We start from the raw sequence: 27,498 nt of genomic DNA, 5'->3' as shown, positions 1-27,498 counted from the left end.
TGTAATATATATATAAAATATATATTTTACATTGTTTGCAAACTGATATGTGACACGGATTAATGCCAAAATAACATGCAAAACAGACAAGCCCCCCCAAAAAAATTTTGCAAAAAATGTGGGGATCAAAACAGGTGAGGCTCACCTGCCCTGAATGACGGGTCGCCACTGGCCGGGCAGGTGAGATCCTGAGCGCATTATCGTGCCATTCACTGCCATCACCTCATGTTTCAGCATGATAATGCACATCCCAATTTCACAAGGATTTGTACACAATTCCTGGAAGTTGAAAATGTCCCAGTTCTTCCATGACCTGCATACTCACCAGAAATGTCACCCATTGAGCATGTCACCCAGCATGCTCTGGATTTACGTGTACGACAGCATGTTCCAATTCCCGCCAATAGCCAGCAACTTCACACAGCCATTGAAGAGGTGGGACAACATTCCATAGGCCACAATCAACAACCTGATCAACTCTATGCAAATGTAATGGGTGGTGCTGCTTGAGGCAAATGATGGTCACACCAAATACTGACTGGTTTTCTGATCCACGACCCTACCTTTTTTTTTAAAGGTAAATGTATCTGTGACCAACAGCTGCATATGTGTATACCCAGTCCATAGATTACGACCTAATGAACTCATTTTGATTGACTGATTTCCTTTTATGAACTGTAACTCAGTAAAACCTTTGAAATTGTTGCATGCTGCGTTTATATTTTCAAGTTGGACGCAGCACCTAACGCCTTTATGGGCGATTGGCACTCTAGGATTCAATTGCTCTTCAAACAGGTAAACTGGTCAAATTGGCCAACATAAGTGATGTGAAATTATATTTGCTACAATATTTTTGATGCATAGTTCGCTAGCATGAAACAAGCGTTTAGACAACTCCCTCATTACATGACTGTTTAAAAGAATCCCTGTGATAAATCGGATGACCTACTTCGAGTTTGTTTTGAAGTGTTGAATGGGGCACAACACGCGGAGCGTTCTTCCAGTGGAAGCAGACAATAAACCACATAACAAAAGAATGAGAAACACCCACAAACAAATTGTCAAACGCCCCCCTCTCCTCCCTACCCGTATTGGAGCGCAAGCCGGCTGGTTTTACTTGATGCTCTTGCCGGTCTCTTGTCTCCAGCGCTATGCTCGCTATGCTACCCGTGGTCCAGAATAACAGCAGGTTGGGCCGCCTTCTTTCAACGCTCTACGTCACATTCAGCTTCCTAGTAAGCGAATTCAAATAGAATACAGCCCCATCTTCCCGCAACACTGACAAGGTCAGCGACCAAGGACCACATACCACATTTGGGGATAGACCGCGCCTATATTCGCAAAAGGTAATATGCGTTTCCTGAAAGTTATCCGTGATGGAATAATGCTTACGAAACTCTGAACAGCTGCCCGTGCGTTCACGATTATTATTTTTGTCCAACAATGATACGCTTTGCTTCGGCATTTAGAGAGATGCTTGGTCATCGTGACAACAATAGCCTACACCACTTAGGCTACATGCCTTATAAAACAAACAATAGGCTGGATTTTGAATTACATTATGTTTCAGCTTGAAATGTACATATATTGTGCGTAATCACGGAGTTAACCAAATGTGGCACCGACAGACATGTTAGTCGTTACTCTTATTACTTCCAATATTGTGCGAATGATGCTTATAGACTACATTAGCCTAGACAATTATGAATACTTTTTTTTATGTAGGCCCAGTGTAGACTATGATATGCATATTTGGCTGGTTCCATCCGGTTTCTATCAGCAGCACACGCACACAGAGTATCTGACTACACGGATTAGGATCTACACGCGGGTATTGCATCATAGTTTGAGGCATCACTGATCAGTAGGTCTACTGTACATCTCTCTTCTCATCCCGTGCGTCTCGATGCCTAATATAATGTAATCATTTTCCCACTGAGATGACACAGTTACCAAATCATACTAGTCTATTATTATCTAAGGATCTGATCTGAAGGTTTTTCGTAAGCAGGTTTGGGCCAAGCAGAGGATGTTTCACTCTCCGGGTCAGCTGGTGCGCTTTAAATATAACAGTCACATTTGGTCTGTCTTTTTTCCACCTTGACTTGATATAGCACGAGATAAAAATGTTTTTTTTACAAAATGACCAGCCAAGTCTGCCTGGTTCTTGGGTAATGCAAGATGTTATGGGAAATTGGGCAATATATGGCTTGCATTGTTGAAAGAAATGTAGACAAATAACAATGGGCCATAGATTTGGCTATGTGCACATATTGATAATGAATTAATAATGCACTTCAGGGGCTTTCGCGTTCCTCCCCAGGTCATTACTTTGCTCTATGGTAGGCCTATTGAAGAAGTTCTGGTACTGGCGTAGGCTGGTTCTGCCTCTGGTACTGGACTACTTTCTTTGGGTTACTAAAGGAAGGGTAATATGTAGACATTGCAGACATGAGAAACCTTTGTAACATTGTTGTATTGTAACCTAGATAGGGGCCTCTCCACTTTATTGAGCCACCACTTCATAGTTGACCTGACAGATGGCTAGGAAACATTCAAATCCCAATAGAAATGGTGCATTCTAGTGCGCTAGTCTATGTAGCTAAATAATACATGGATGGTTAGCTTCAAGCTTAGCTGACTCATCTCCACAACCCGTTGTCATCTGCCTCTTAGCCTCACCATCCATCTGGCTTCCCAACCCCTCTGAAGATAAATCAGTTTTATAGACGGCCATCTCACAGGGGAAATGGTTTCTCATCGTGACTAAAACAAGCAGTGACCAGCCAACCATCGTCAGCAGCCCGTAGGCCATCTTTCACTGTTGTGATTTGGGTAACATGACCTCTGACTCGATTCTAAATACTGGAAGGTTGTCATAGCCCTCAAGCCACATTCATTGTCCTCTGCTCTAATGTGTTTCACTGTTTTCATGTAAACTAAAGCAGTGTTCCCCCTGAGCATGTGGGTAGAAAATCAATCCTTAAAAGTTGCTGAGGTTTTAACACTTAGGTGTTACAATAATTCCCAAACAAGTTTGTGGTGTTGACATAGTATTTACAAAGCTGTTGTTGTGATTATTGTTGTGTACACAATAGTGATGGGGGGAAAACATCGATACAGTTACATTTAGCAATATTATTTTGGACAAATATATAGATATAATAATGATTTTCTAATCAGCATTAGCTAGTGCTAGTCGGCTGTACCTGCGCCAAAACTCTGGTATTGTTCTCCATCTTCTTTTAAATATTGAGCCAACATGTTTCCAGCACTTTTATTTCCATGACTAATCAAAACTCATTTTCTCATGCTCTCTCTTGTCTCTCTGCAGTAGATATAGTGAGAAACATGTGTTTGCAAATTTGGAACATCAAATTGCAATAAGATCTCAGTATGGAATCGCCATACATATAGAATTGTGAGAATCGCAATACATATAGAATTGTGAGAATCGCAATACATATCGTATAATCAGTTTAAATATCGTGATAATATCATGGCAATTTCTGGCCCTAGTATACAATCTATTATGCTGTTCCCGTGGTCCAGTTTTGGTGCTTTTGATGTTTAATAAGTGCTTGCACGATTCAATAGGAAACCATTTCCAGTGTCCTACACCACAGTATATTAGGCATAGAAATGCCTTAGATGTATACCGTGTATGTCAACTGGAGTCAGGTATGTATTAGGTTGCATACCTTCAGTAAGTCCCTAGCCTGGCACAAGAACCCTTGATCAACAACGTGGCTTAGGTGCTGTGTCCAGTGCTCCAGTCCCATGGTGCTGTCGTAGAAAACAGGGAGGGAAGTGGAGCTCAGACTCTAATCCCCTGTGAGTAGTTCAGCAGTCCTCTACAGCCGTAGCTTATCAAAAGAGGTTGTAAGAGACAGTTCATGTTCGGTCAGAGCCCAGTTTGTTTATGCTTTTTCTCCAGTTATGGATGTCCTGTTTGGCGTTTACGTAGCCTAACCCTTACTCAGTGGTCCCCTTTGACCCCCTCTCAAACAAATACTTGGATCAAATGTCCATCAAATCAATGTAATCTAATGAAAAAAATGTTTGTTGTACAAGAATTTAGAAGAATCATCTACATACCGTTATCAAACTACTAAAACTTTACACTTAAAATGTGTGGTGTAATATGTCATGTTTGCCCATACCATTACTTAGGTGTTGACGCTGCAGAACATATTGGCATGGATTAACAGGTTGGTTCTTGGCACTGGCAGCACTGGATGTTGCTCCAGGGGCCATGACACTCTGCCTAGACAGAAATCACCACTTGTTTTAGCTCGCCCTGTGCGCCAGGAGGGCAGAGTTGGCACTTAAAGACCAATGGAACGGTTCCAAAAGTTAATACCACCTACCTGGCACACTGGGTGAGCTAAATCCATCGCTGACTACAATCTGCTGACTATGCACAGGCACCGCTCAAGGCCTTCCATGGTAATTAAATGTACTTACTTAGCAGCTGAAGACATGTCTAATAAGTAGTCTACGTGGGTGTGGTTAACTGGTAGATGGTAGATTAGTCACCACCCATGCATTTGAACAGAATCAGCTTGGTAATGGGTTAAGAGAACCTGTAGTAAAAGGCATCCGGTAACACTTTACACCAAGTTGTTCTCATACCTGTGGAGTAACTTGGTATTTACTCTTGTAATGCCGTTATATTAACAGGTCTATTGTTGCTCAAAATGTCTCCTTATAGCCCTAAATGTGGTAGATAGACTTATTGTCTGCTTTGCCATTACCAGTTGTTCATGTAAGACTACTTTCTGGGTGTGTTGCCATAGAAGTTAGAAAGCAGAAACTACAATAATAGGATATAAAACACCTATTAATTATTTTCATGGAAAGACCCCTGACTGCTGGGCAGGGTGTTTATTCTGGCTGTCAATGGCCCCATTGTCTCTCAGTAGTCTTTCTTCTATTGAGAAACCATGGAGGTTGTAGTTCCTGTTGCGTCTTTACCATACAGGTCTTCAAAGAGGCAACTGTATACTGGATCAGTGTTTCTGGTAGATTACTTTCCATCTTGATGAATGTTTGTCAACGTTGAATCACTTTGTGTGACGTGAGAGATGGCAGTTGTGGTTAATGATGAGCTAGTTGTACGGATACACATTTGCTACAGTACATACATTACTTTCAGGTGACCTTGAGGTCAGATGCCTGCTTTCAAAAAGACTACAAGCCCCTTCAACACCACCCTGGCTTACACTTTTGACATGCCAAGTCCTAGAATTAATGTATCGAGAGAATGAGAGTTCATTTGTTTCAACAGTTTGCTTTCGTGCGTAGCCTTTATCATGAAAACTGCAATATGCAACTTTTTGGGCCACCTGACCAAATTCACATAGAAATGTGCATTATAGGTCTGCCATTCCTTTTGGGCTCTAGAGTGGCGCAGTGGTCTAAGACTCTGTACTTCAGTGCAGGAGGCGTCACTGCAGTATCTGGTTCGAATCCAGGCTGCATAACATCTGTCCGTGATTGGGAGTTCCATACGGCGGTGCACAATTGGCCCAGCATCGTCCGGTTTTGACTGGGGTAGTCCGTCATTGTAAATAACAATTTGTTCTTAACTGACTTGCCTAGTTAAATAAAGGTTCAATTGTTGGCCTCATAGTATAACTTGCAGACTTTTCCTTTTTCAAGAAGCGTTAATATTACCACCATGTTTATATGTTTTCCCGAAACACAGACTGTTTCTGGAATTCCTGATTTGTTCTTCTCAAGTAGAAAACCCATTCTGGTTCGACGCGCAAAACATGCTTTGGTTGAGGTCAAAGTGTCAGTGGAAAATGGTGACATAGGATTTAAAATTCCACCCAGCAGAGTATAATTTCTTAGACCCTCAGATCTATTCACTGTACCACTACCACATAGTGAGCTCTTTTAATGGTGAGCATAGAAATAGCACACCTAGAACAGATCTACCACTTCTTAGACTTGCTTCAATGTGAATTGTATATATATATATATATATATATATATATATACGTTTTTTTTTTTTACCTTTATTCAACTAGGTAAGTCAGTTAAGAACAAATCCTTATTAACAATGAAGGCCTACCGGGGAATGGTGGGTTAACTACCTTGTTCAGGAGCAGAATGACAGATTTTTACCTTGTCAGCTTGGGGATTCAATCCAGCAACCTTTTGTTTACTGGCCCAACGCTCAAACCACCTGCCGCCCCAATAAGCCAACAGGTATGGAAAGCATGTTGTATAGGAACATGTTTTGACTGGGGCGAGGGCTGGGGATGGGCACCTGCAGTATGGCCTGACATATGGCAATGGTCAATGAAAATTGCTTCTGAAAGACAACACAGAGTTGTGTAGAGCACTGCAATGGGGAGCATTTCAGATGGATAAAGTTAATATTCAGTTAAGAGTAATTAACACATTACTTAGCACATTTATTACCTTTATCTTTATTGTATACACATGATTTCCAGTGTTCTATTTGTTGATACTCATTTGTGTCACAGGTTGATGGTCGCTAGACTCCTCGCTGTATATTATGTATTAAAACTCATCTGTTGATAGTGAAGGACGTCAGACTGGAGGCACACTGATATTGTATTGATGACCTTGTGAGCTTTGTGTGAATTCATCAACCAGTGTCTGGTGGAAAGCAGACACTTACTGTCTTTTGTTGTGACTTTGTACAAGACTCTCTGGCTGTTGTTTCAAGAACATTGGTGCTGTGAGGTAAAACAAAAAGGGGGTGGGGGGGAACTATGTTTAATTGTCACATACAGTGAAATGTGTTGCTTTCACAGGGTCAGCAGTAGTAGTACGGCGCCCCTGGAGCAAATTAGGGTTAAGTGCCTTGCTCAAGGTCACATCGACAGGTTTTTACACCTTTGTCAGCTCAGGTATTCGAACCAGCGACATTAAGAGAAGGCGGATTAGACATTTCTCTTGGCTTCTGCTCTGGAGATGTTCTCCCTGAATTCTTATAATCAATCAACATGATTTTGATAGATGGGATCAATAACGGCTCTCCATTCTGTTCACCTGGAAAGTCCCTTTTACAAGCACTCATCTTCTCCCTCTCAATTGATTTGCTCTCCACCTCTTCCTCATGTCTTCCTCTCCCACAGGCTATTCAGACCTACTTAACCAGGTAGTGTATGATGCTAATGAAAACACTTGGCTCATATCTTCTTGTCAGTTTCATCCAAGGTGACACAAGATTCCCTGAGGACTAGACTGTCACAGGAGTGGCCTGTGCCTGCCCGAAGGCCTGTGGATACACAAACCAGACGACAGCATGGTGACGCTAGTGACCTCGCAATGCCTGAATGCCATTCATACCTCTGAGCAAGGGCCCAACAAGAAACTTCTATTACTGCCTGTTTTACATTTAGGCAGAAGTCAAATGCAGTTACTAGATATGATATATTGTTCTACTTCACCTCTATGACTGTGGCAATTGGCGTAGCTGCTATTTATAAAACCTAAATTATAACACGTCAATGAAAAAAAAAGTGTGATTATCCCGTAATTTGCAAAGCTCAAAACCGCAACCAGCCTCAGAGTGGTTCTATATTTACTCAAATCGTTCTGCCAACGTGGTGCCAAGATAACTCTGAGTAGGTTACCTATCCTTTTTCATTTTCGCTCTGGACACTCTATGCCACATAATCCTGTTAGGTGTACCAAGAGACACAAAGCCACCCATCCTGATCATCATGTGGCTCATGGGCAGTCAGTCGTGTTGCTGCAGGTGGCACATTGTGTCCGTTAACTCAGTTACACGCCTTCTCTGTTTCAGGCTCCATGGTTACTCAACGTAGCTCACCTGAAACAGAACACAGCCAGGCTCAGAAGTTGTACCCCTTAGTCAGCACAGGTCTAGGATCAGTTTACCTTGGCCATGGATGTCTGAGGGAAGACTTTAGGCAACCTGTCAAGCTATCCCTCAGGTTCGACCTTGGAGGAAAATGCAGACCTACCAGCTTGACAAACTGCCAAACCAAAGACACACACACACTATTGTGTTACATGCTCTGATCAGCTTGTCATTGAGATAATTCAATTAGAGGAATGCTGTTATAGTTGTTGGCTACCTGCCTCTGCATTCTATTTCTAAGGCTCCATTGTCCATTTAACCTTCCCTGACGTTTAAGGTAACAGGATAGTTTCGAGCACAGGTAGACCTAAGGTAGGCACACTGTTTGCTCAGTTCAACAACGGGCAAGGACAGGCATCTGAAGTGCCTTGTGATTGGCTTAGACGGGACACATCCCTCTGGCTGGGCAGGACTGTGGTTGGTTGTCTCTGGCTGTGAAAGCATCTGCCCATCCCTCTGTCAGCTGATATTCTGAGACACCAAACAGAGGAAAGACACATTACAGAGGACACATGATGACATCATGGGGAGAGGGGAGAAACGAACTGTGGCGCACAAAGAATGAATAAACTTCTCTTGAAAAACACAAGTAGGCTCATGTAAGTCAAATAGCCTAAACAAACTTGTTTTGTATACTCACAGAAAGTTTTTTTGTGCGACTGTTATCATCGCTTAACACGGTGTGTTTTGCTATTTTCACTATACTATTCAGACTTATAAACCTAAGCAGCTTATGAGTCCTGAGACCCCGTTATGCATTGTCGTCACGTTCAATCAACCAACCCCACTATCAACCCCGGCCAATCATCAGATTAGACTTTATTACCATATGGATGTTTGAAAAATAGATCATCTCTGAGTTGAATTAAAAGAGCAACACATGGCAATATGCACAGGGGATTATATATCTGAGTGATTAGCAACATTTTTAGCTTAAGTTAGAAATGTAAAAAATATTGTTAGTCAAACACCTGAAAAGAGTGACGTGAAGATGCTCGGGAACGCCTGTAGGAATACCCTTTCTCTACCACTTCACCCTCCGTTAAGCCCACATTATACAGGTCACAAATACTCATGGTGCCTGTTAAATAAGAACTGTGTTTACATAGTCGTGATGAAACAACGTCTTTATTTAGAAAAGCTGGGCTGGAGATATTCCTTACCTAAACAATGTTGTGTTTGTGTGTGTGTGTCAGAAGTCGTGTAGTGTCATGTCGTGTCGTGTAGTGTAGTAGTTATAAACCAGCTGATAAAATCTCGAAATTCTACTACTATCAGTTTTAGCATAAGATTTAAATAGGCTTTCTAACGTCTTTATAGTGACGTTGAGTCACTGTCTTCAGTCACGTTTTCCTTTTTTCTTCTGAAAGGTCAGCCAATCACAGCACATGGCGACTAGTATAGCTAATTGCCTGCCGTTGACAGCTGAGATGGGGCTGAATATGAATGAGGCTCCACAGCAGTGCAATCTGATCTGGCCACAACTTGATGAGAGACAGAGACTGATATAATTTATTGATGCCACTGCACCATGTTGTTGTCATGGAGCCCGTTTTACAGCCACTCTTGAGATTGAAATGGTAGGTTCTAGTTTTAGTGCTTTTGTCCCCTTCTGGTATGGTTGGAACTTCAACCACTTTCCTCAACTCTTTACCTTGGATAGAGTTAGTGTGCTATGGGTCGCCTTTTGAGCTATGGGTCTACCTTCATGCTTCTAACCCACCTAATCAAAGCCATGCCATGCCCCTGTTAAGCTGTATCGTCTAGAGTATGGCTGAGCATATTTTACTAAACTACGATAATCCCATTTAAATAAGCTTTTACTTGTGATGTTGAAATGCCTTCATAAGCCAGTGGTTGGTTGTGTTATGTCAACGTATGTGAGATCAGAAAAAAAATGGAATGTTAATTAAGCTCGTTGGATCACGGAGGCACATATTAATATCACTCATCGGTTGTTGTAGATTGTGTGTCTGGAACTAAGCAGCTGCCTCTTACCCATGATAACTCTTGAACAATTTAGAAAGTGTGTATGTGTAGTGTATGTGTTTATATATCAGAGACATGTTTGCTTTGTCAATAAAGACACGTTATCTTGGTCACTGCTGCCCGTACACCACTCCCCTGTCACTCCACTCTCCACCCATTCTGGTTTCCATTACTCCATTACCTTCCTGAAATGTGAGGGCAGAATGGGGGGTGGGGGTGGAGGGGGCTACCCTCAAGGTGAAAAGTGGGTGGGGCAAGAGCTGATCTGGTTTCAGGTAGAAACTCAACCTTGTGACAAGGGTGATTAACTCTGTCAGTGTGCTCACGTGCATTCTGGAGCTGAGATCTGGTCTTATGACCCAGCAGTCAAGAGTTTAAATGACAAAAGGGACATGGCCTCAACCTGTGGGAAACTGATTTTCAGTAGGGCGCACACTTAAAACATGCCATTGTCAATGTGGTATTGGTGTTAGCTACAGTTGTCTCCAAACAACCTTTAACCTCTGAATATTGTGCCTAATGGTCCACATATGTGGGAGAGAATAGTCCAAAAGTAGTCCACATATGTGGGAGAGAATAGTCCAAAAGTAGTCCACATATGTGGGAGAGAATAGTCCAAAAGTAGTCCACATATGTGGGAGAGAATGTACTGTACTGACTCACTCTATCCTCTGCCTCTTCATATTTCCCCTGTACTGACTCTCTCTATCCTCTGCCTCTTCATATTTCCCCTGTACCGACCCTCTCTTTCCTCTGCCTCTTCATATTTCCCATGTACCGACCCTCTCTTTCCTCTGCCTCTTCATATTTCCCCTGTACTGACCCTCTCATTCCTCTTCATATATCCTCTGTACTGACCCCTGTTCTTCCTCTTTCCCCCTCCAGTAAACAGTGAGCACTGAGAGCCAGCTGGGTCAGAGATGCCACCCCCTGCCGCAGGCCCCCCAGCAGTGACCCCTCCGGACGGGGGCTGGGGCTGGGCCGTGGTCCTGGGATCCTTCATCTCCATCGGCTTCTCCTACGCCTTCCCCAAGGCCATCACCGTCTACTTCAAGGACATACAGAAGATCTTTGATTGCTCCTACAGCCAGATAGCATGGATCTCCTCCATCATGCTGGCCGTCATGTACGCAGGCGGTAAGACCAATACATTAAGTTGGTGTCCAGGTAGTCTCTTGTTGAAGTCGTCTGTCTGATTTGTTAAGGTTGGGGTTCTGTATATGTAGTATGGAGTTTATCTTCACCATGTGAAGGGAAAACTCATGCCCTAAGTATGGGGCGAGATACCTGTACTGATCTGATTGTGTGTGTCCTATGAGAACCTATGACTATCTTTAAATTGACATTCAAGAGGAAAACATGGTTTCTGTGACTAGTCATCAGCATATTGTAGTAGTCATGCATCACATTGTCTCCTTCTCAGCATGACTTTACCCCTCACTAGGTTACCCGGTAGGCACCTTGCTTGGCAGTGCCACGCTGGCCATCTGTTAGCTGATGCCATCCTATCCCGTCATTTCTAATTGTTGCTGTCAACAGGGTTTGTTGTATCCTAGGCCGTTGTTGTGATGACGGTGACAGTGATGGCCAATTGGCCATAGAGAGCCAAGGACACCCAATACCATCCTCTATATGTGACAAGAAGAAGGCACTTGTCCCTCGTTAAAATGTTTAGTGTAATTCATTCATATTGATCTCTGAGCAAAAGGGGAGAACAGAGCTTCATCAGCTATTCATTAAACACCTGCTCTCTTGTCCTATGTGTTTGCACCAGCTGTAGGCCGATAAAGCAATTGTCCTTTTAGTGTTTAATGCATTCTTCATCTCTACAAGCAACGGACAGCCCAGTGCGGTATATGCTGTTCTCTGGAATAACATGGCGGAAAAACAATCACGCATCACCAAATATTTACCCCAATCAGAGAGCTGCTTATTGAGGGTGTTTGTCCTCTTGGAAGAGGAAGGAGACTTGTGGCTCTTTTACAACGCACCTGTTGTTTTCGCACCGCCTGCCGTCTGTGCTGTTGACGCAACTGCCACCTCAACCACGTGTTCAGAGGTCAGACACATACTGAATTCTCCAGGGCAGTCATCAGGCAGACTCTCTAACTGATAAGATAGCAGTGCCACTTATGATGCTGATTGGATGTCAATCACAGAGCAAACAAACTGGAAATGCTTGCCATATCCTCAAACATCAGGATAAGCCAATGTGTGGCTCTTGCTGATTTCAAACAACAGCAGCCAACCTATTTTTGTGATGTATGGCCACACACACATATTAGATAAGACCACAAATGCACAACAACTGTATGTGAAGGCAACTATTTCATATCTTCCTGGATGTTGTGTGTCTCCATAACCCAGGGTGTAACACAGACACTGAGATGAATGATTAGTAATGATGTTGATGGGTGCAGAAAAGAGCCCAAAGGGAATTATTGTGACATATTGCACTCTATTACATCAGCTATATGGACGCCTAATGCAGATCTCCCGTCCCTCCTCCCTTCTAGCCTGGCCGAGTGTCGCTCTGCAGTGACGTGCTAAAATGGAGGCTGTGTGTGTGTGTCAGTGTTGGATCAATGTCACTAATCCACACAGAGAGAGGGACAGTTGACCTTGGCTAGGCTAGGCAGCATGGCTACGTACAGTACCATCCTCTGTTGACGGTCAGCGCAGCAGAGCTCTCTCACTGCCAAGCAGATTAACTGAACTGTCCAGAAATACGGCTAGCTAAGCTGTGTTATTAGTCGATCAACCACTTATAGAATTCATGTTTGCGTCCTTGCATAACTGCTCTGGAAAACAACTCTATGTTTCATATATCAGCGCTTTATTCCGTAATGAGAGTGACATTAATAGTATGATGGATTGCAAACATTAGTTTCCTGCATAGTCAGCTGTCTTGACAGTTTATCAACCTTTTCTTTTCCAACCTCACAAATCAGGGAGTGGTCGGCAAATGTGTTACACAAACTTCCATCTTTCTGCTGTCAAACTAGCTTTTAGGTCCTGTGAAATAAATCACAGCTGGAAGGGTAAATGACAGGTGTACCCATCCTCTTGTAGGTATTCGTTTCCATGATTGAGCCCATATTTTGCCTGAGGTCTGGACACAAGCAACCTTAAGTTATGGTATCTGATCATGCTTTATAATTGAGCCCAATCATATTGGTAGGGTCTGAGATACAGTATGTTCAAATATAGCGTGTTCTAATTTATTGTCCTTATAGTTACTGTCAAAACAAACTCCTAATTTCCTTTTGGTAACCTGGAAAGTGTGTCCAGCTATTGCAGCAATTAAACTTCACTTATGAATTCCTTTTTAAAAGGAGCTAATATGAAACCTCAAGGGCTCCCTCCACTTGGCCTATCCAGGTTCCACCACCAGACTCAGGAGAATACTGACAAGTGCTCTGTATGCAAACGAGGAGGGCTCCTCTCCTCAAGGTCGGAAAAAGATTCACGCAGAGCAAATGAAGTCAGGCGACTTCTTCCCCAACCTGCTTTTTAAATAGCACCACTCCCCGAGACCGACACAGATACGACACATCTTCTGCTCGCTAATGGGGGCATTATTCAAAAGAAAATGGGAAAAAACCTTTCATTACTCTTATCGTTTCTTATTCAATTTACTTGTCCTTTTGTTTAACGTCTGTCATGGAAGGGGACATTGTGACATGCCATAGAATCAGGTAATGGAGACCAGAGGTTCAAACATAACAGGACTTTAGAAATACAAAGGACAAAGTTTCCCCCAACAACAACTTTTAGAAATTTGACAAGGACACAATTTAAAAGGAACTGTTTGGACCAGTCAGTTTGATGTACTATCAATGACCATAGAGAGGGTTGAATGACGGGTTGACCCACTAAAACCAACATCTGCTAAGATTCCCTCGCTGCCAGTTGTCTTGTGTTGTATGGCCCTAAGAAGAAGTTGTGTGGCAAGCCCTTATTGAAGGTAACAAGGAATTGGAAAGCTGATTGTGGCATAGTAGCGTGATGCTGGTCGGCCCCACTCAATTCAACTGCGTGTGTACTACCAATATCAAGTGCTTACTGTTACTCATGGAAAACTGTGAATGAAAAAGAAACGGCGCTCAGGGACAAATGGGCCATGGAGCCAAGGTCTTCTGATCACTTCAAGGTGTGTGTGTGTCATCGTTCCTGATTCCCCCCCATCCCTCTCTTTAGATACGAAAACATTACATTGCAGTGCACTTTCAGAAAATACATCTGGTAATGCTTTAATGCAGTGTAACCAGACCAATTCAGGGGAGTCCATTTAAGTCCATTTACATTACGCGAAGCGGACCCTGTGTTCTGCCTTTCACCCAGGACAACGGAATGGATCCCAGCCGGCGACCCCAAAAAACGACTTCGAAAAAGGGGAAAACGAAGCAGTCTTCTGGTCAGACCCCGGAGACGGGCACATCGTGCACCACTCCCTAGCATTCTCCTTGCCAATGTCCAGTCTCTTGACAACAAGGTTGATGAAATCCGAGCAAGGGTAGCATTCCAGAGGGACATCAGAGACTGTAACGTTCTTTGCTTCACGGAAACATGGCTCACTGGAGAGACGCTATCGGAGACGGTGCAGCCAGCTGGTTTCTCCACGCATCGCGCCGACAGAAACAAACATCTTTCTGGTAAGAAGAGGGGCGGGGGAGTATGCTTTATGGTTAACGGGACGTGGTGTGGCCAAAACAACATACAGGAACTCAAGTCCTTCTGTTCACCTGATTTAGAATTCCTCACAATCAAATGTAGACCGCATTATCTACCAAGGGAATTCTCTTCGATTATAATCACAGCCGTATATATTCCCCCCCAAGCAGACACATCGATGGCTCTGAACAAACTTTATTTGACTCTTTGCAAACTGGAATCCATATATCCGGAGGCTGCATTCATTGTAGCTGGGGATTTTAACAAGGCTAATCTGAAAACAAGACTCCCTAAATTTTATCAGCATATCGATTGCGCAACCAGGGCGGGAAAAACCTTGGATCATTGCTATTCCAACTTCCGCGACGCATATCAGGCCCTGCCCCGCCTTCCTTTCGGAAAAGCTGACCACGACTCCATTTTGTTGATCCCTGCCTACAGACAGAAACTAAAACAAGAAGCTCCCGCGCTGAGGTCTGTTCAACGCGGGTCCGACCAATCTGATTCCACACTCCAAGACTGCTTCCATCACGTGGACTGGGATATGTTCCATATTGCGTCAGACGACAACATTGACGAATACGCTGATTCGGTGTGCGAGTTCATTAGAACGTGCGTTGAAGATGTCGTTCCCATAGCAACGATTAAAACATTCCCAAACCAGAAACCGTGGATTGATGGCAGCATTCGCGTGAAACTGAAAGCGCGAACCACTGCTTTTAATGAGGGCAAGGTGACTGGAAACATGACCGAATACAAACAGTGTAACTATTCCCTCCGCAAGGCAATCAAACAAGCTAAGCGTCAGTATAGAGACAAAGTAGAATCTCAATTCAACGGCTCAGACACAAGAGGTATGTGGCAGGGTCTACAGTCAATCACGGATTACAAAAAGAAAACCAGCACTGTCACGGACCAGGATGTCTTGCTCCCAGGCAGACTAAATAACTTTTTTGCCCGCTTTGAGGACAATACAGTGCCACTGACACTGCCCGCAACTAAAACATGCGGACTCTCCTTCCATGCAGCCAATGTGAGGAAAACATTTAAACGTGTCAACCCTCGCAAGGCTGCAGGCCCAGACGGCATCCCCAGCCGCGCCCTCAGAGCATGCGCAGACCAGCTGGCTGGTGTGTTTACGGACATATTCAATCAATCCCTATCCCAGTCTGTTGTTCCCACATGCTTCAAGAGGGCCACCATTGTTCCTGTTCCCAAGAAAGCTAAGGTAACTGAGCTAAACGACTACCGCCCCGTAGCACTCACTTCCGTCATCATGAAGTGCTTTGAGAGACTAGTCAAGGACCATATCACCTCCACCCTACCTGACACCCTAGACCCACTCCAATTTGCTTACCGCCCAAATAGGTCCACAGACGATGCAATCTCAACCACACTGCACACTGCCCTAACCCATCTGGACAAGAGGAATACCTATGTGAGAATGCTGTTCATCGACTACAGCTCGGCATTTAACACCATAGTGCCCTCCAAGCTCGTCATCAAGCTCGAGACCCTGGGTCTCGACCCCGCCCTGTGCAACTGGACTTCCTGACGGGCCGCCCCCAGGTGGTGAGGGTAGGCAACAACATCTCCACCCCGCTGATCCTCAACACTGGGGCCCCACAAGGGTGCGTTCTGAGCCCTCTCCTGTACTCCCTGTTCACCCACGACTGCGTGGCCACGCACGCCTCCAACTCAATCATCAAGTTTGCGGACGACACAACAGTGGTAGGCTTGATTACCAACAACGACGAGATGGCCTACAGGGAGGAGGTGAGGGCCCTCGGAGTGTGGTGTCAGGAAAATAACCTCACACTCAATGTCAACAAAACTAAGGAGATGATTGTGGACTTCAGGAAACAGCAGAGGGAACACCCCCCTATCCACATCGATGGAACAGTAGTGGAGAGGGTAGTAAGTTTTAAGTTCCTCGGCGTACACAGACAAACTGAATTGGTCCACCCACACAGACAGCATCGTGAAGAAGGCGCAGCAGCGCCTCTTCAACCTCAGGAGGCTGAAGAAATTCGGCTTGTCACCAAAAGCACTCACAAACTTCTACAGATGCACAATCGAGAGCATCCTGTCGGGCTGTATCACCGCCTGGTACGGCAACTGCTCCGCCCACAACCGTAAGGCTCTCCAGAGGGTAGCGAGGTCTGCACAACGCATCACCGGGGGCAAACTACCTGCCCTCCAGGACACCTACACCACCCGATGTCACAGGAAGGCCATAAAGATCATCAACGACAGCAACTACCCGAGCCACTGCCTGTTCACCCCGCTATCATCCAGAAGGCGAGGTCAGTACAGGTGCATCAAAGCTGGGACCGAGAGACTGAAAAACAGCTTCTATCTCAAGGCCATCAGACTGTTAAACAGCCACCACTAACATTGAGTGGCTGCTGCCAACACACTGACTCAACTCCAGCCACTTTAATAATGGGAATTGATGGGAATTGATGTAAAATATATCACTAGCCACTTTAAACAATGCTACCTAATATAATGTTTACATACCCTACATTATTCATCTCATATGTATACGTATATACTGTACTCTATATCATCTACTGCATCCTTATGTAATACATGTATCACTAGCCACTTTAACTATGCCACTTTGTTTACATACTCATCTCATATGTATATACTGCACTCAATACCATCTACTGTATCTTGCCTATGCCGCTCTGTACCATCACTCATTCATATATCTTTATGTACATATTCTTTATCCCCTTACACTTGTGTCTATAAGGTAGTAGTTTTGGAATTGTTAGCTAGATTACTTGTTGGTTATTACTGCATTGTCGGAACTAGAAGCACAAGCATTTCGCTACACTCGCACTAACATCTGCTAACCATGTGTATGTGACAAATAAAATTTGATTTGATTTAACCAGTGTTCTCTCACTGTTACATCTGAAACCTATCTATGCCCATACAGTGTGTATTGTTAGGGAAGATTCAGAATTTGTTGGTAACATTTGTAAGATGTTTAATATTCATCAAATGTGTGTAAGTTACTTCTCATCAGAATGGTATTTTTGATAATACTGTGGCGAGGTTGCAGTTATCTGTTCTATGTCAAGACTAAGTTGCATGGGCCGCTGAGAGGGGAGAGGTCAAAGTGTCATCATGTGTAAACATATCTTTCACTCCCTACCTTTTTCTAGTGGAGAAAGGAGGGTGGCAGTGTCTGGAATCATTCTATGCTCCCTCTAATGTTGTTTCTATCTTAACCTATAGCCTCATTCTCCTCTCCGTGAGTTTGTCCAGGAGTTTGTATTTAGAGTGGGTTGTATCTAAATGACAATTTGATATATGCCTGTTGATTTGGAGGATTGGTTTATGGTTCTGGGGTTTGGGAAAGGAGACAAAGCTGAACGATGAATTATGTCTATGCTGTCTGACTATGTGTGATCTTTGCTATAAAGGATCCCAACTCTGACTTGTGTGTGTGGTTTGCTCCCATGATTTGGTAAATAGAGGACATTTCCACGACATTATTCATACAGTCAGTGTCTATTATCCACTTCATAAGATAACTGGTTGCCACATTGGGTCTCTGTTTTGCATTAGCATGGCAGCTGTGCCTTGAAAGCTTATGAAATAGAGAGAACCATTGTGTGTCCAACCAGAGCTCAGTTCATTGTCTTCACTCAGCGTGTCGATGATGCTTGACGGGCCTGATCGATTCTGACTCATTCTGTTTGACTAACGCTCTATTCGTTTGGCCCTCAGCTCTCAGTGCAGCCTGTCCAAGGCTGACAGGCACCCATTGGTTAATTGTCTAGGTGCTGAGTTATGTCCAAGACGTCACCTGCACTCTGTGTCATTGGTCTTGTTGGTCCAACAGTACATGTATTGCTTGTCGTGATGGGATCTCTGATACATATATAGCTAAGCTGGAAAAGAACAGATGTTTTGTCAACGTGCTCTGTACTTATTGGCAATAAGGCAATTTTTTTCGTTTGACTACTAAGATAATGCTGTGTTATACCCATGCCTGTTTGTTACTGATCTCTCAATGCAGCCCTCATCCCCTTAAGAATGCATGCAGAACACACAACACGGTGTTGTACATTGTTTACCAGTATCAACAAGGTCTTGTTACAGTACTTCTATTTCCAGAGCTGGGAAGTTTCACGCTGTCTTTCAACGCTAACAAGCTTAAATCGTTAAGTAATCACTACATGATTACCCGAGTCTATTGCAGGCTGAATGTTTGGGTTGGATGAAAGACCATGTTTTTAGTATCTCATTTGTTTCTCTTCCAGGTCCCATAAGCAGTGTACTGGTAAACACATATGGCTGCAGACCTGTCATGATCATGGGGGGAGTACTGTCTTCTATCGGGTTGATATCCGCTTCCTTCTGCAACAGCGTGGTGGAGCTTTATGTTTGCATCGGTCTTATAGGAGGTAATTCCGATGAAATCCATTTTCAACTCATTCGGAGTTATTTGATTATAGTGTCAAACTCCTTAAGTGACTGGATGAAAATAGGCCTACAACTGATTTGGAGTTTCCCATTCTGTCTTTCACAAAGGTCATAGTAAAAGACTATAGATACATTACAAGAGTACAGTTAAGCTTGATTTGTCAAATCATTTAATGACCACAGTCTGGCTACTTGAAGAAAATGTATATTATTCCGAATGTGTTCTTATCAGATAATTATCTTGTTAGAAATGTATGATCTTTTGAACTCTAAATCATATTATTCCTCTCTCCTCACAAAGGCCTGGGCCTAGCCTTTAACCTTCAGCCAGCCCTGACTATGATTGGCAAGTACTTCTATAAGAAGCGTCCCATCGCTAACGGAATAGCCATGGCCGGTAGCCCCGTGTTCCTGAGCAGCCTAGCCCCTTTCAACCAGTACCTGTTCAACTCCTTCGGCTGGAGGGGCAGCTTCCTCATCCTGGGAGGCATACTGCTCAATTGCTGTGTGGCTGGCGCCCTGATGAGGCCCCTGGGGCCACCGCTGGGCAAAATCAAGAAGGATGAGGAGTTGGTCGTTGCCAAAACCGCCACCAAGAAGAAGGAGACGACCACTTGTTTGGGGACTGTCAACAAGTTCATTGACCTGTCGCTTTTCAAGCACCGCGGTTTCCTCATCTATCTGTCGGGCAACGTCATCATGTTCTTGGGCTTTTTCTCGCCAATCGTCTTCCTGACGGCCTATGCCAAGGACATAGGCGTGGACGAGTACTCGGCCGCCTTCCTGCTCTCCATCCTGGCCTTCGTGGACATGTTTGCCCGGCCCTCCATGGGGCTCCTGGCCAACTCCAAGTGGATCCGGCCCAGAATCCAGTACTTCTTCAGCTTCGCCGTGCTCTACAACGGGGTGTGCCACATCCTCTGCCCCCTGGTGGAGAGCTACACAGGCCTGGTGGTGTACGCCGTGTTCTTTGGCTTTGCGTTCGGCATGGTCAGCTCGGTGCTGTTTGAGACCCTGATGGACCTGGTGGGGGCTCAGAGGTTCTCCAGCGCCGTGGGGCTCACCACCATTGTGGAGTGCTGCCCTGTCCTCATTGGTCCACCCCTGGCAGGTATGTCACTGATCTCTCAACTCATTACTACTTAATTCAGTTGTGAGACATTGTTTACTTTTTAAGCAGTTGATATGCCAAAGGATTGTTTTATGGAGGGCTATTGCTTAGTAATCATTCACTTGGTTTGATCTTGATTATAGTTTGCTGATTTATAGTGGAAAAGCCATATTACGTTTTGGCATTCTTATAATATGAGCTTATTCGTCTAATTACAATAACAACAAATGGAAAGTTCATTCTGTAATTATTGGTCCTTTACAAAATGCTTCATTTATTTGACATAATGTCCTCATTAAAGATCAGTAGACATGAAGAAACTGATAAAGGCATATTTGGAAATGCAGAACATAACAATATGACAGACCTTCATCACTCAATAAAACATTAAAAAACATTTACAAAAATGTAATAACATTGACCCTTTCTATGCTCTTATTTACAGGTAAACTGGTGGACATCACCAAAAACTACAAGTACATGTATTTCTGCTGTGGGGCTGTGGTGATCATGGCCAGTATTTGGCTGTTCATCGGCAACTTCATCAACTACAGACTCCTGGCCAAGGAGCGCAAGCAGGAGGAGATGTACAAACGGACTGAAACCGAGGACCCTGACCGGGACCAGGACCAAAAGGAGACAGACGGGGATGCCCAGGCCTTGGAGGACATGGTAGACCCCAAAGATGAGGACGCCATGCAGAGGGAGACCAACATCTAGAGCCCCTCCCTACTGCCAACCACACCCCCCTCCAACACCACCCTCACGTCCCCCTCTGCCACTATCAAACTGCAGACTGAGCTCAAGTGGGGTGCCTCCTGGTCTTTCACTCTCCAGGGTACTGCTCGGGGGCCTCCCCGCAGGGGCCCCTTTGTTTCAGAGACACTGAAACTGCCAAAGTAACAACGACAACCATGTCGTGGGATACTGCAAGGCGTATTGCTGGAGGAAGGGGTGACTGCCCTGACTACTACTCAGACATCAGACTAGCCGGAGATAATGGTGTAAGATACTGAACGCATGTTAGAGGAGGCCACAAGGCTTGGAATATGAGAAAGAAGCTTTTGTCGCGTATCTAGGAATCTGTGCGACCTGTTGACAGAAATCTAGTACTGCTCATGTATTTAGTCTGTGACACTAAACCTACCACACCAGCAACCCAATTCAACTGTTCTGATTGAAATCAATACAGATTAATATCCCAGCTTCCTATGCTGGGAGCTGACATGCGAGGACACATAATGTCTGTTATTACCAGGGTTATGGCGAGAGACAGATATCGTTGCAACACAGGAACAGAGATGAGTTCATGGTTTGGTGGCTCCAGTGACCATGTATTATACTGTCCTTTAGCACACGGTGTCCGTTGTGTTCGTTAGCTAAACCTGCACAACTGCCAAGCTTCTAATCTAACAATAACACACCCGCTGTTTTATTCACTATTGCATATTGCACATGGAGTCCGTATACGCTGCACTACTTCTAAACTGGCCATGTTTAGGCCTCATCCAAAACAACAATGAAACAAATGCAATTTAATCATATTTAATGAGGTTGAATGTAAATTAGTTTTATTGGCTGTATTTTCAATGGCCTTATTAAGAATACTTGATATTCACAATCAAAATCATCTAGAAATGTGCATATTGCTGGTTTATACCAAATAAAGAATCCATGAGCAATATAACCTATTCCTAGCCATTGTTTTGATGTACGTATAAACAGGGATATTCATTTGTGTAGTCAATGGTCATTTCTGGGAGTAGCTGTTTAACTTTCCCCAATGATACATTGCCTTATGTAAAGAATGCATCTAAGTTGTGTCATATATACAGTACCAGTCAAAAGCTACTCATTCAAGTGTTTTTCTTTATTTTTACTATTTTCTACATTGTAGAATAAGAGTGAAGACATCAAAACGATGAAATAACACATATGGAATAATGTAGTAACCAAAAGAAGGTTAAGCAAATCAAAAAAATATATATTTGAGATTCTTCAAAGTAGCCACCCTTTGCCTTAATGACAGGTTTGCACACTCTTGGCATTCCCTCAACCAGCTTCACCTGGAATGCTTTTCAAACAGTCTTGAAGGAGTTCCCACATATGCTGACCACTTATTGGCTGCTTTTCCTTCACTCTACTGTCCGACTCATCCCAAACCATCTCAATTGGGTTGAGGTCAGGTGATTGTGGAGGCCAGGTCATCTAATGCAGATGACCTCTCCTTCTTGGTCAAATAAAAGGACAATAATAATTGTCCTTTTGAAAAACAAATGATTCCCACTAAGTGCAAACTAGATGGGTTGGAGTATCGCTGCAGAATTCTGTGGTAGCCATGCTGGTTAAGTGTGCCTTGAACTCTAAATAAATAATTGACAGTGTCACCAGCAAAGCCTACTCTGCATCTCACAAAGACACTGTGGTTGGAAAGAAAACATCTCAAAATTGGAATCATCAGACCAAAGTACAGATTTCAACTGGTCTGATGTCCATTGCTTGTGTTTCTTGGCCCAAGCAAGTCTCTTCTTATTATTGGTGTCCTTTAGTAGTGGTTTCTTTGCAGCATTTCGGCCTGATTCATGCAGTCTCCTCTGAACAGTTAATGTTGAGATGGGTCTGTTACTTGAACTCTGTGAAGCATTTATTTGGGATGCAATTTCTGAGGCTGGTAACTCCAATCAACTTATCCTCTGCAGCAGAGGTAACTCTGCGTCTTCCTTTCCTGGGGCGGTCCTCATGAGAGACAGTTTCATCATAGCGCTTGATGGTTTTTGCGACTGCACTTGAAGAAACGTTCAAAGTTCTTGAAATTTTCTGAATTGACTGACCTTCATGATTTAAAATAATGATGGATTGTCGTTTCTCTTTTCCTCTTTCAGCTGTTCTTGCCATAATATGGACTCAGCCTTTTACCAAATAGGGATATCTTCTGTATACCACCCCTACCTTGTGACAACACAACTGATTGGCTTAAAAGCATTAAGAAGGAAATAAATTCCACAAATTAACTTTTAACAAGGCGCACCTGTTAATTTAAATGCATTCCAGTTGACTACCTCATGAAGCTGGTTGAGAGAATGCCAAGCTGTCATTAAGTCAAAGGGTGGCTACTTTGAAGAACCTCAAATATAAAGTATATTTAGATTTGTTTAACACTTTTTTGGTGTGTTATTTCATAATTTTGATGTTTTCACTATTATTCTACAATGTAGGAAATATTAAAAATATAGAGAAACCCTATAATGAGTAGGTGTGTCCAAACTTTTGACTGGTACTGTGTAATATATATATATTAGAAAGTATTTATTGAAGTGTTATAGAAATTACCAAATTAACATGCCTATTGTGAAACGGTTAAACAGCTTCTTATGTGACCTTAATTTTCAAGTACAGTATTTCTTCCTTTCAACTCTAACTCTCTTAAATGACTTTTGTGGGAAGTTGTAGTAAGCTTAATGTTTGCTTGAAGAATTTTGTCAGCAATTTCTATTAACATAATAATGAAGATCGTTTAACCAACTGTGTACAGTACCATATGTACTCAATTCAAAGTATAGCTTCACTTAATTAATAATATCATTGCACCACAAACGTTATACATATTAATATGATTTAATATATGTTTAATAATAATTTGTACAAATAATATGCAAATAATGACCTAAATTAACAATAATTAACTAAATGATGTTATATGCTATATATTTTAATGTGCAATATACCATAACATTGTTTGACATTGATTCTAAATCCTCCGTTGGCTGGATGCCATCCACAGAGGTGATTATTCATATTTTTTTTAGAATTCTTAACATCCATCACTTCTTGTGTTCTGGTCAAATAGCTCAACACAGCTTGAAACAGACTTATGCACCTGTTAGATTGCGGTAGTTTGCTTACCGTCCCAATTTGTGTGTAGCCTACCAGCATTTTATATTTAGATTTTTTTTTATAGATATATCATTATGATTCTGTGATTTCTGGTAGTTTTTAGATTGACTGTGGGCTGTATTACATTGGCAAGTGTCTACTTTTTGCTTGCAGCTGCAGGGTGTCGATTCCCAGTCATTTACAACAGGGGTCAGTATGCAGTAGTTCTTAAAGGATGAATGTACTGTACAATCACTTTTATATATCAAATAGCACTGCCCCCTACTGGTTTCAAAAGACCTAGACCAAATGTTACAATCTGAGCTGCCCTCAAATCGCAAAACGACACATTGTTCTCAGTGGCTGCTCTTGTGTGATGTCAAAAGATAAGAAATTCCTAGATGAAATAAGTTAAAAAAAAATAAAAGTTCTCTTTAGTTTGTTTCGATCTTCTGTATTTTAAGTTTGAAGTTTAAAAAAAAGTTTTTTTTATGGCCATTGAATATATTTTCTTTGTACTTTTATTTCCCTTCTATAGCTTCAACAGGTGTGTATATACTAGTATTTCACAGGGTGTACATTAACGGTAGATTGACTTAATAAACACACTGCATTCATGTGCTGCTGTGGCAAAGCCATTTGTAGGCAATTATGTTTGTTCTGGAGCAAAATCATGTTCATTTCCATTTTCAATGGAGTATGTGTATGATTTGAGTTTGTGTTTTGTATAATCATTAGGCATTATTTCTAAAATAATAAAATCATAGTGTTGCTTTTCCCTTTAGTTACCATATCAATTGCTTATTTCATTCCATAGACAATGTGGATGAGCAAAACGCCAAAATGTGTTGTGCTGTTTTTTGGAATGATTTAACTCTTCAGTATTCAACAGTTTCTTTCCTTTTCTTATAAGTTATATTCTGTTTTTATTGTGAAGGAAACATAATCAAACAAGGTTGTAACACTGACTTATATAGTCCATTCTTTATTCCAATGCAACGCAGTATAACGATCAGGCTTTAACTTTGATTTGTGCCACAATTAAGTATAATATTATATCAAATTAAAATTATACTTCACTCTTTATATACAATTAATCTACAGTATTCAGATTGTTCTGTACATAGTAATGTGAAGGCAATGTGATGTGTTTTTAAATGTGTCATGCTGAAATTATTTGCATATTATTTAAGGACCAAAAGGAAATTGTTTAAATTTGGGTCAATCGAATAACAATTATGCACCATTAGCCTTATCAAATACACTTGGCTCCTATGTATGAAGGATTCTGTATTATAATGTTGTATTTTGGGCATGTTTGGTATGTCTGTGGGGTTATCATAATACCAACACTTTTTGATTTATAAATCTATATTTTTTTCTGTAAAGGTTAATCTGAACAAAAATGCTAAGCCAAAATAGGTATGTATGGAATCAGATGGTCAAACAGCATCTAAAACATCACAAGGAATTTCAAAGAATGTCTATACTTTTTCTTTTTGTTAATGCGTTTTCTGTTTTTATCTCTTATACACACACGTTTATTATCCTATTGTAGCTAATGAAAATGTTTCCTACTAGGATAAGGCTGTAACTCTAGTAATGATGCATTTAAAGATGGAGTTCTCTTGATTTGCTGACTGTGGACATAATGTAATTGATTCGGGTTGTGTCATAGCGTAATGGAAATTGTTTTTGGAAGAAAAACAATCCTCTTCTGATTAATTCACAGCTAGACTGTATCTCAATTATGACTCCTACAAGACTTGTGACAAAACACTTTAATTGTCATTCTTCTTTAATCAGAAGGGCTGAAAAGCACTTAGAAGCTTAACCGTGCAATGGACAGTGTTGGTGTGGCAAGGAAAACACTCTATAAGTATGAAAATACATATTTAGCCGCAATACATTTTTATTTCACACATCTGTTTTCACAGATGGATCTGGATATCAACATGGGGATTAAAAACTTAAAGGAACCACAGATGATTTGCAGTTGCAGAAATGTCTTGCTGTACTAGGAGGCTAAAGCTGTCATTCATTTCACACTATTTAAAAGGTATTGTCAGTAAATGTTTAAGTTAACAAGATACTGTGCCTTATTAGACCCTGCTGAATATTGTGTTTAAATATTATCCATTCATAAGCAAGTAAGGGTTTGCCTATAAACAACCTTGTTTAATTGGTGTTGACATTGCATTTTGTGAGAGAGTCAACTGTGACAGTATTTTGGGGGGAATTTGTGTAATTTTTTTCTCAGTTTGCTCCTTGATGTTTACAAATCCTATTCCATCATCTGATCTCGTGTGAGTAATTCATTTGGACATCTGAATGTGACATTTATTTTTCCTTTTCAGTCTTCCACAGTTGTTATATTCAGCACATTTTGAGAACATACCCTTGGATTGATGTGGGGAGGGAACCCAGCCACAGTGACAAACAAAAATCCTAACCTTTCAGTACCTGTATGTCTGCCTTACATCAGAACACACAGAAGTCAATGGGCATAACACCTTGGCGATAACGACTCTTAAACGTGAATCTAAAAAGGTCATGTTTTCAACTACGTTGGTTGTATGTATAACAACACACACGTTACCATACTAGTCTAAGGATGCAAACGCGCAGGAAGGTTTAATGCACCGATTCTGAGGGAATGATATGATATATGATATGGTTTTGTGTGCCCACTTCAACGTTCTCATTTAATGAGTAGAAACATGAGCTCCAGTCAGTAGCTGAGTCCCAGTGTTGTAATAGAATAGACAATCATACTATATGTCAGATTGTGTCAGTAATTCCACTAACTCTGCAATTGTCATTTTGAAAGCAAGTATAAGTGTCACACGGGTACGCAGACGACCAATTACATTTTTGTAATTGCAATATAAAGAAGTTGCATCGCGATAGTCCAATAAAAGATCATGCGAACACATCCTCTGTTCACTGCACTTTTTTAAAAATGTATTATCTTTGCATAATTAGTGTGAATCTCTGATTGATCGTTTGGGCATGAATTGATTAATGGACATGCTAATATTGGCTACATTGACTTTCATTGTTTGTTGTTCAGAAATTCTCACGTTAGCGACTTGTTGAAGTGGCTAGATGTAAAAAATGAAAGCATGGATTACTGCTTCTCCTTTCAGGGAAAGAAAATAAATGAGTAATTAAGAAATGTTGATGAACTATCCCTTTAAACCTATAGTTTTGACAGACACCTTATGATGATCCCAATATCGATGGCTCTGAACGAACTTTATTTAACTCTCTGCAAACTGGAAACGATTTATCCGGAGGCTGCATTCATTGTAGCTGGGGATTTTAACAAGGCTAATCTGAAAACAAGACTCCCTAAATTTTATCAGCATATCGATTGCGCAACCAGGGGTGGAAAGACCCTGGATCATTGTTACTCTAACTTCCGCGACGCATATAAGGCCCTGCCCCGCCCCCCTTTCGGAAAAGCTGACCACGACTCCATTTTGTTGATCCCTGCCTACAGACAGAAACTAAAACAAGAAGCTCCCAC

The 27,498-nt window shown here is 42.2% G+C and overlaps 1 protein-coding gene across 2 annotated transcripts; it reads left to right on the top strand.

Moving 5' to 3' along the window:
- The first annotated feature begins 1,105 nt into the window (after positions 1 to 1,105).
- On the top strand, positions 1,106 to 26,901 carry LOC109910287 (monocarboxylate transporter 2-like). Of its 2 annotated transcripts, XR_004204275.1 has the most exons (6): positions 1,106 to 1,346; positions 10,745 to 10,996; positions 18,820 to 18,963; positions 19,284 to 20,093; positions 20,539 to 26,025; positions 26,324 to 26,901. XR_004204275.1 is itself a non-coding variant. In XM_020509431.2 (5 exons), exons 2-5 carry the CDS (start codon positions 10,780 to 10,782, stop codon positions 20,811 to 20,813), a joined length of 1,446 nt encoding a protein of 481 aa, XP_020365020.1. In that variant the 5' UTR covers positions 1,106 to 1,346; positions 10,745 to 10,779; the 3' UTR covers positions 20,814 to 26,901. The 2 variants fall into 2 exon arrangements, 1 of the variants encoding a protein (XP_020365020.1); XM_020509431.2 differs by having other exon boundaries at positions 20,539 to 26,901.
- Positions 26,902 to 27,498: the final 597 nt, after the last annotated feature.

The sequence above is a fragment of the Oncorhynchus kisutch genome, linkage group LG19, assembly GCF_002021735.2.
Source record: "Oncorhynchus kisutch isolate 150728-3 linkage group LG19, Okis_V2, whole genome shotgun sequence".
Taxonomy (NCBI): Eukaryota; Metazoa; Chordata; class Actinopteri; order Salmoniformes; family Salmonidae; genus Oncorhynchus; species Oncorhynchus kisutch.
This window is presented reverse-complemented; position numbering and strand designations above follow the sequence as displayed.

Coding starts and splice junctions, on each gene's coding strand:
- LOC109910287 (XM_020509431.2), top strand. CDS start 10,780: ATGCCACCCCCTGCCGCAGGCCCCCCAGCAGTGACCCCTCCGGACGGG. Junction 10,997..18,819: donor GGCCGTCATGTACGCAGGCG/GTAAGACCAATA, acceptor TTTCTCTTCCAG/GTCCCATAAGCAGTGTACTG. Junction 20,094..20,538: donor CATTGGTCCACCCCTGGCAG/GTATGTCACTGA, acceptor TCTTATTTACAG/GTAAACTGGTGGACATCACC.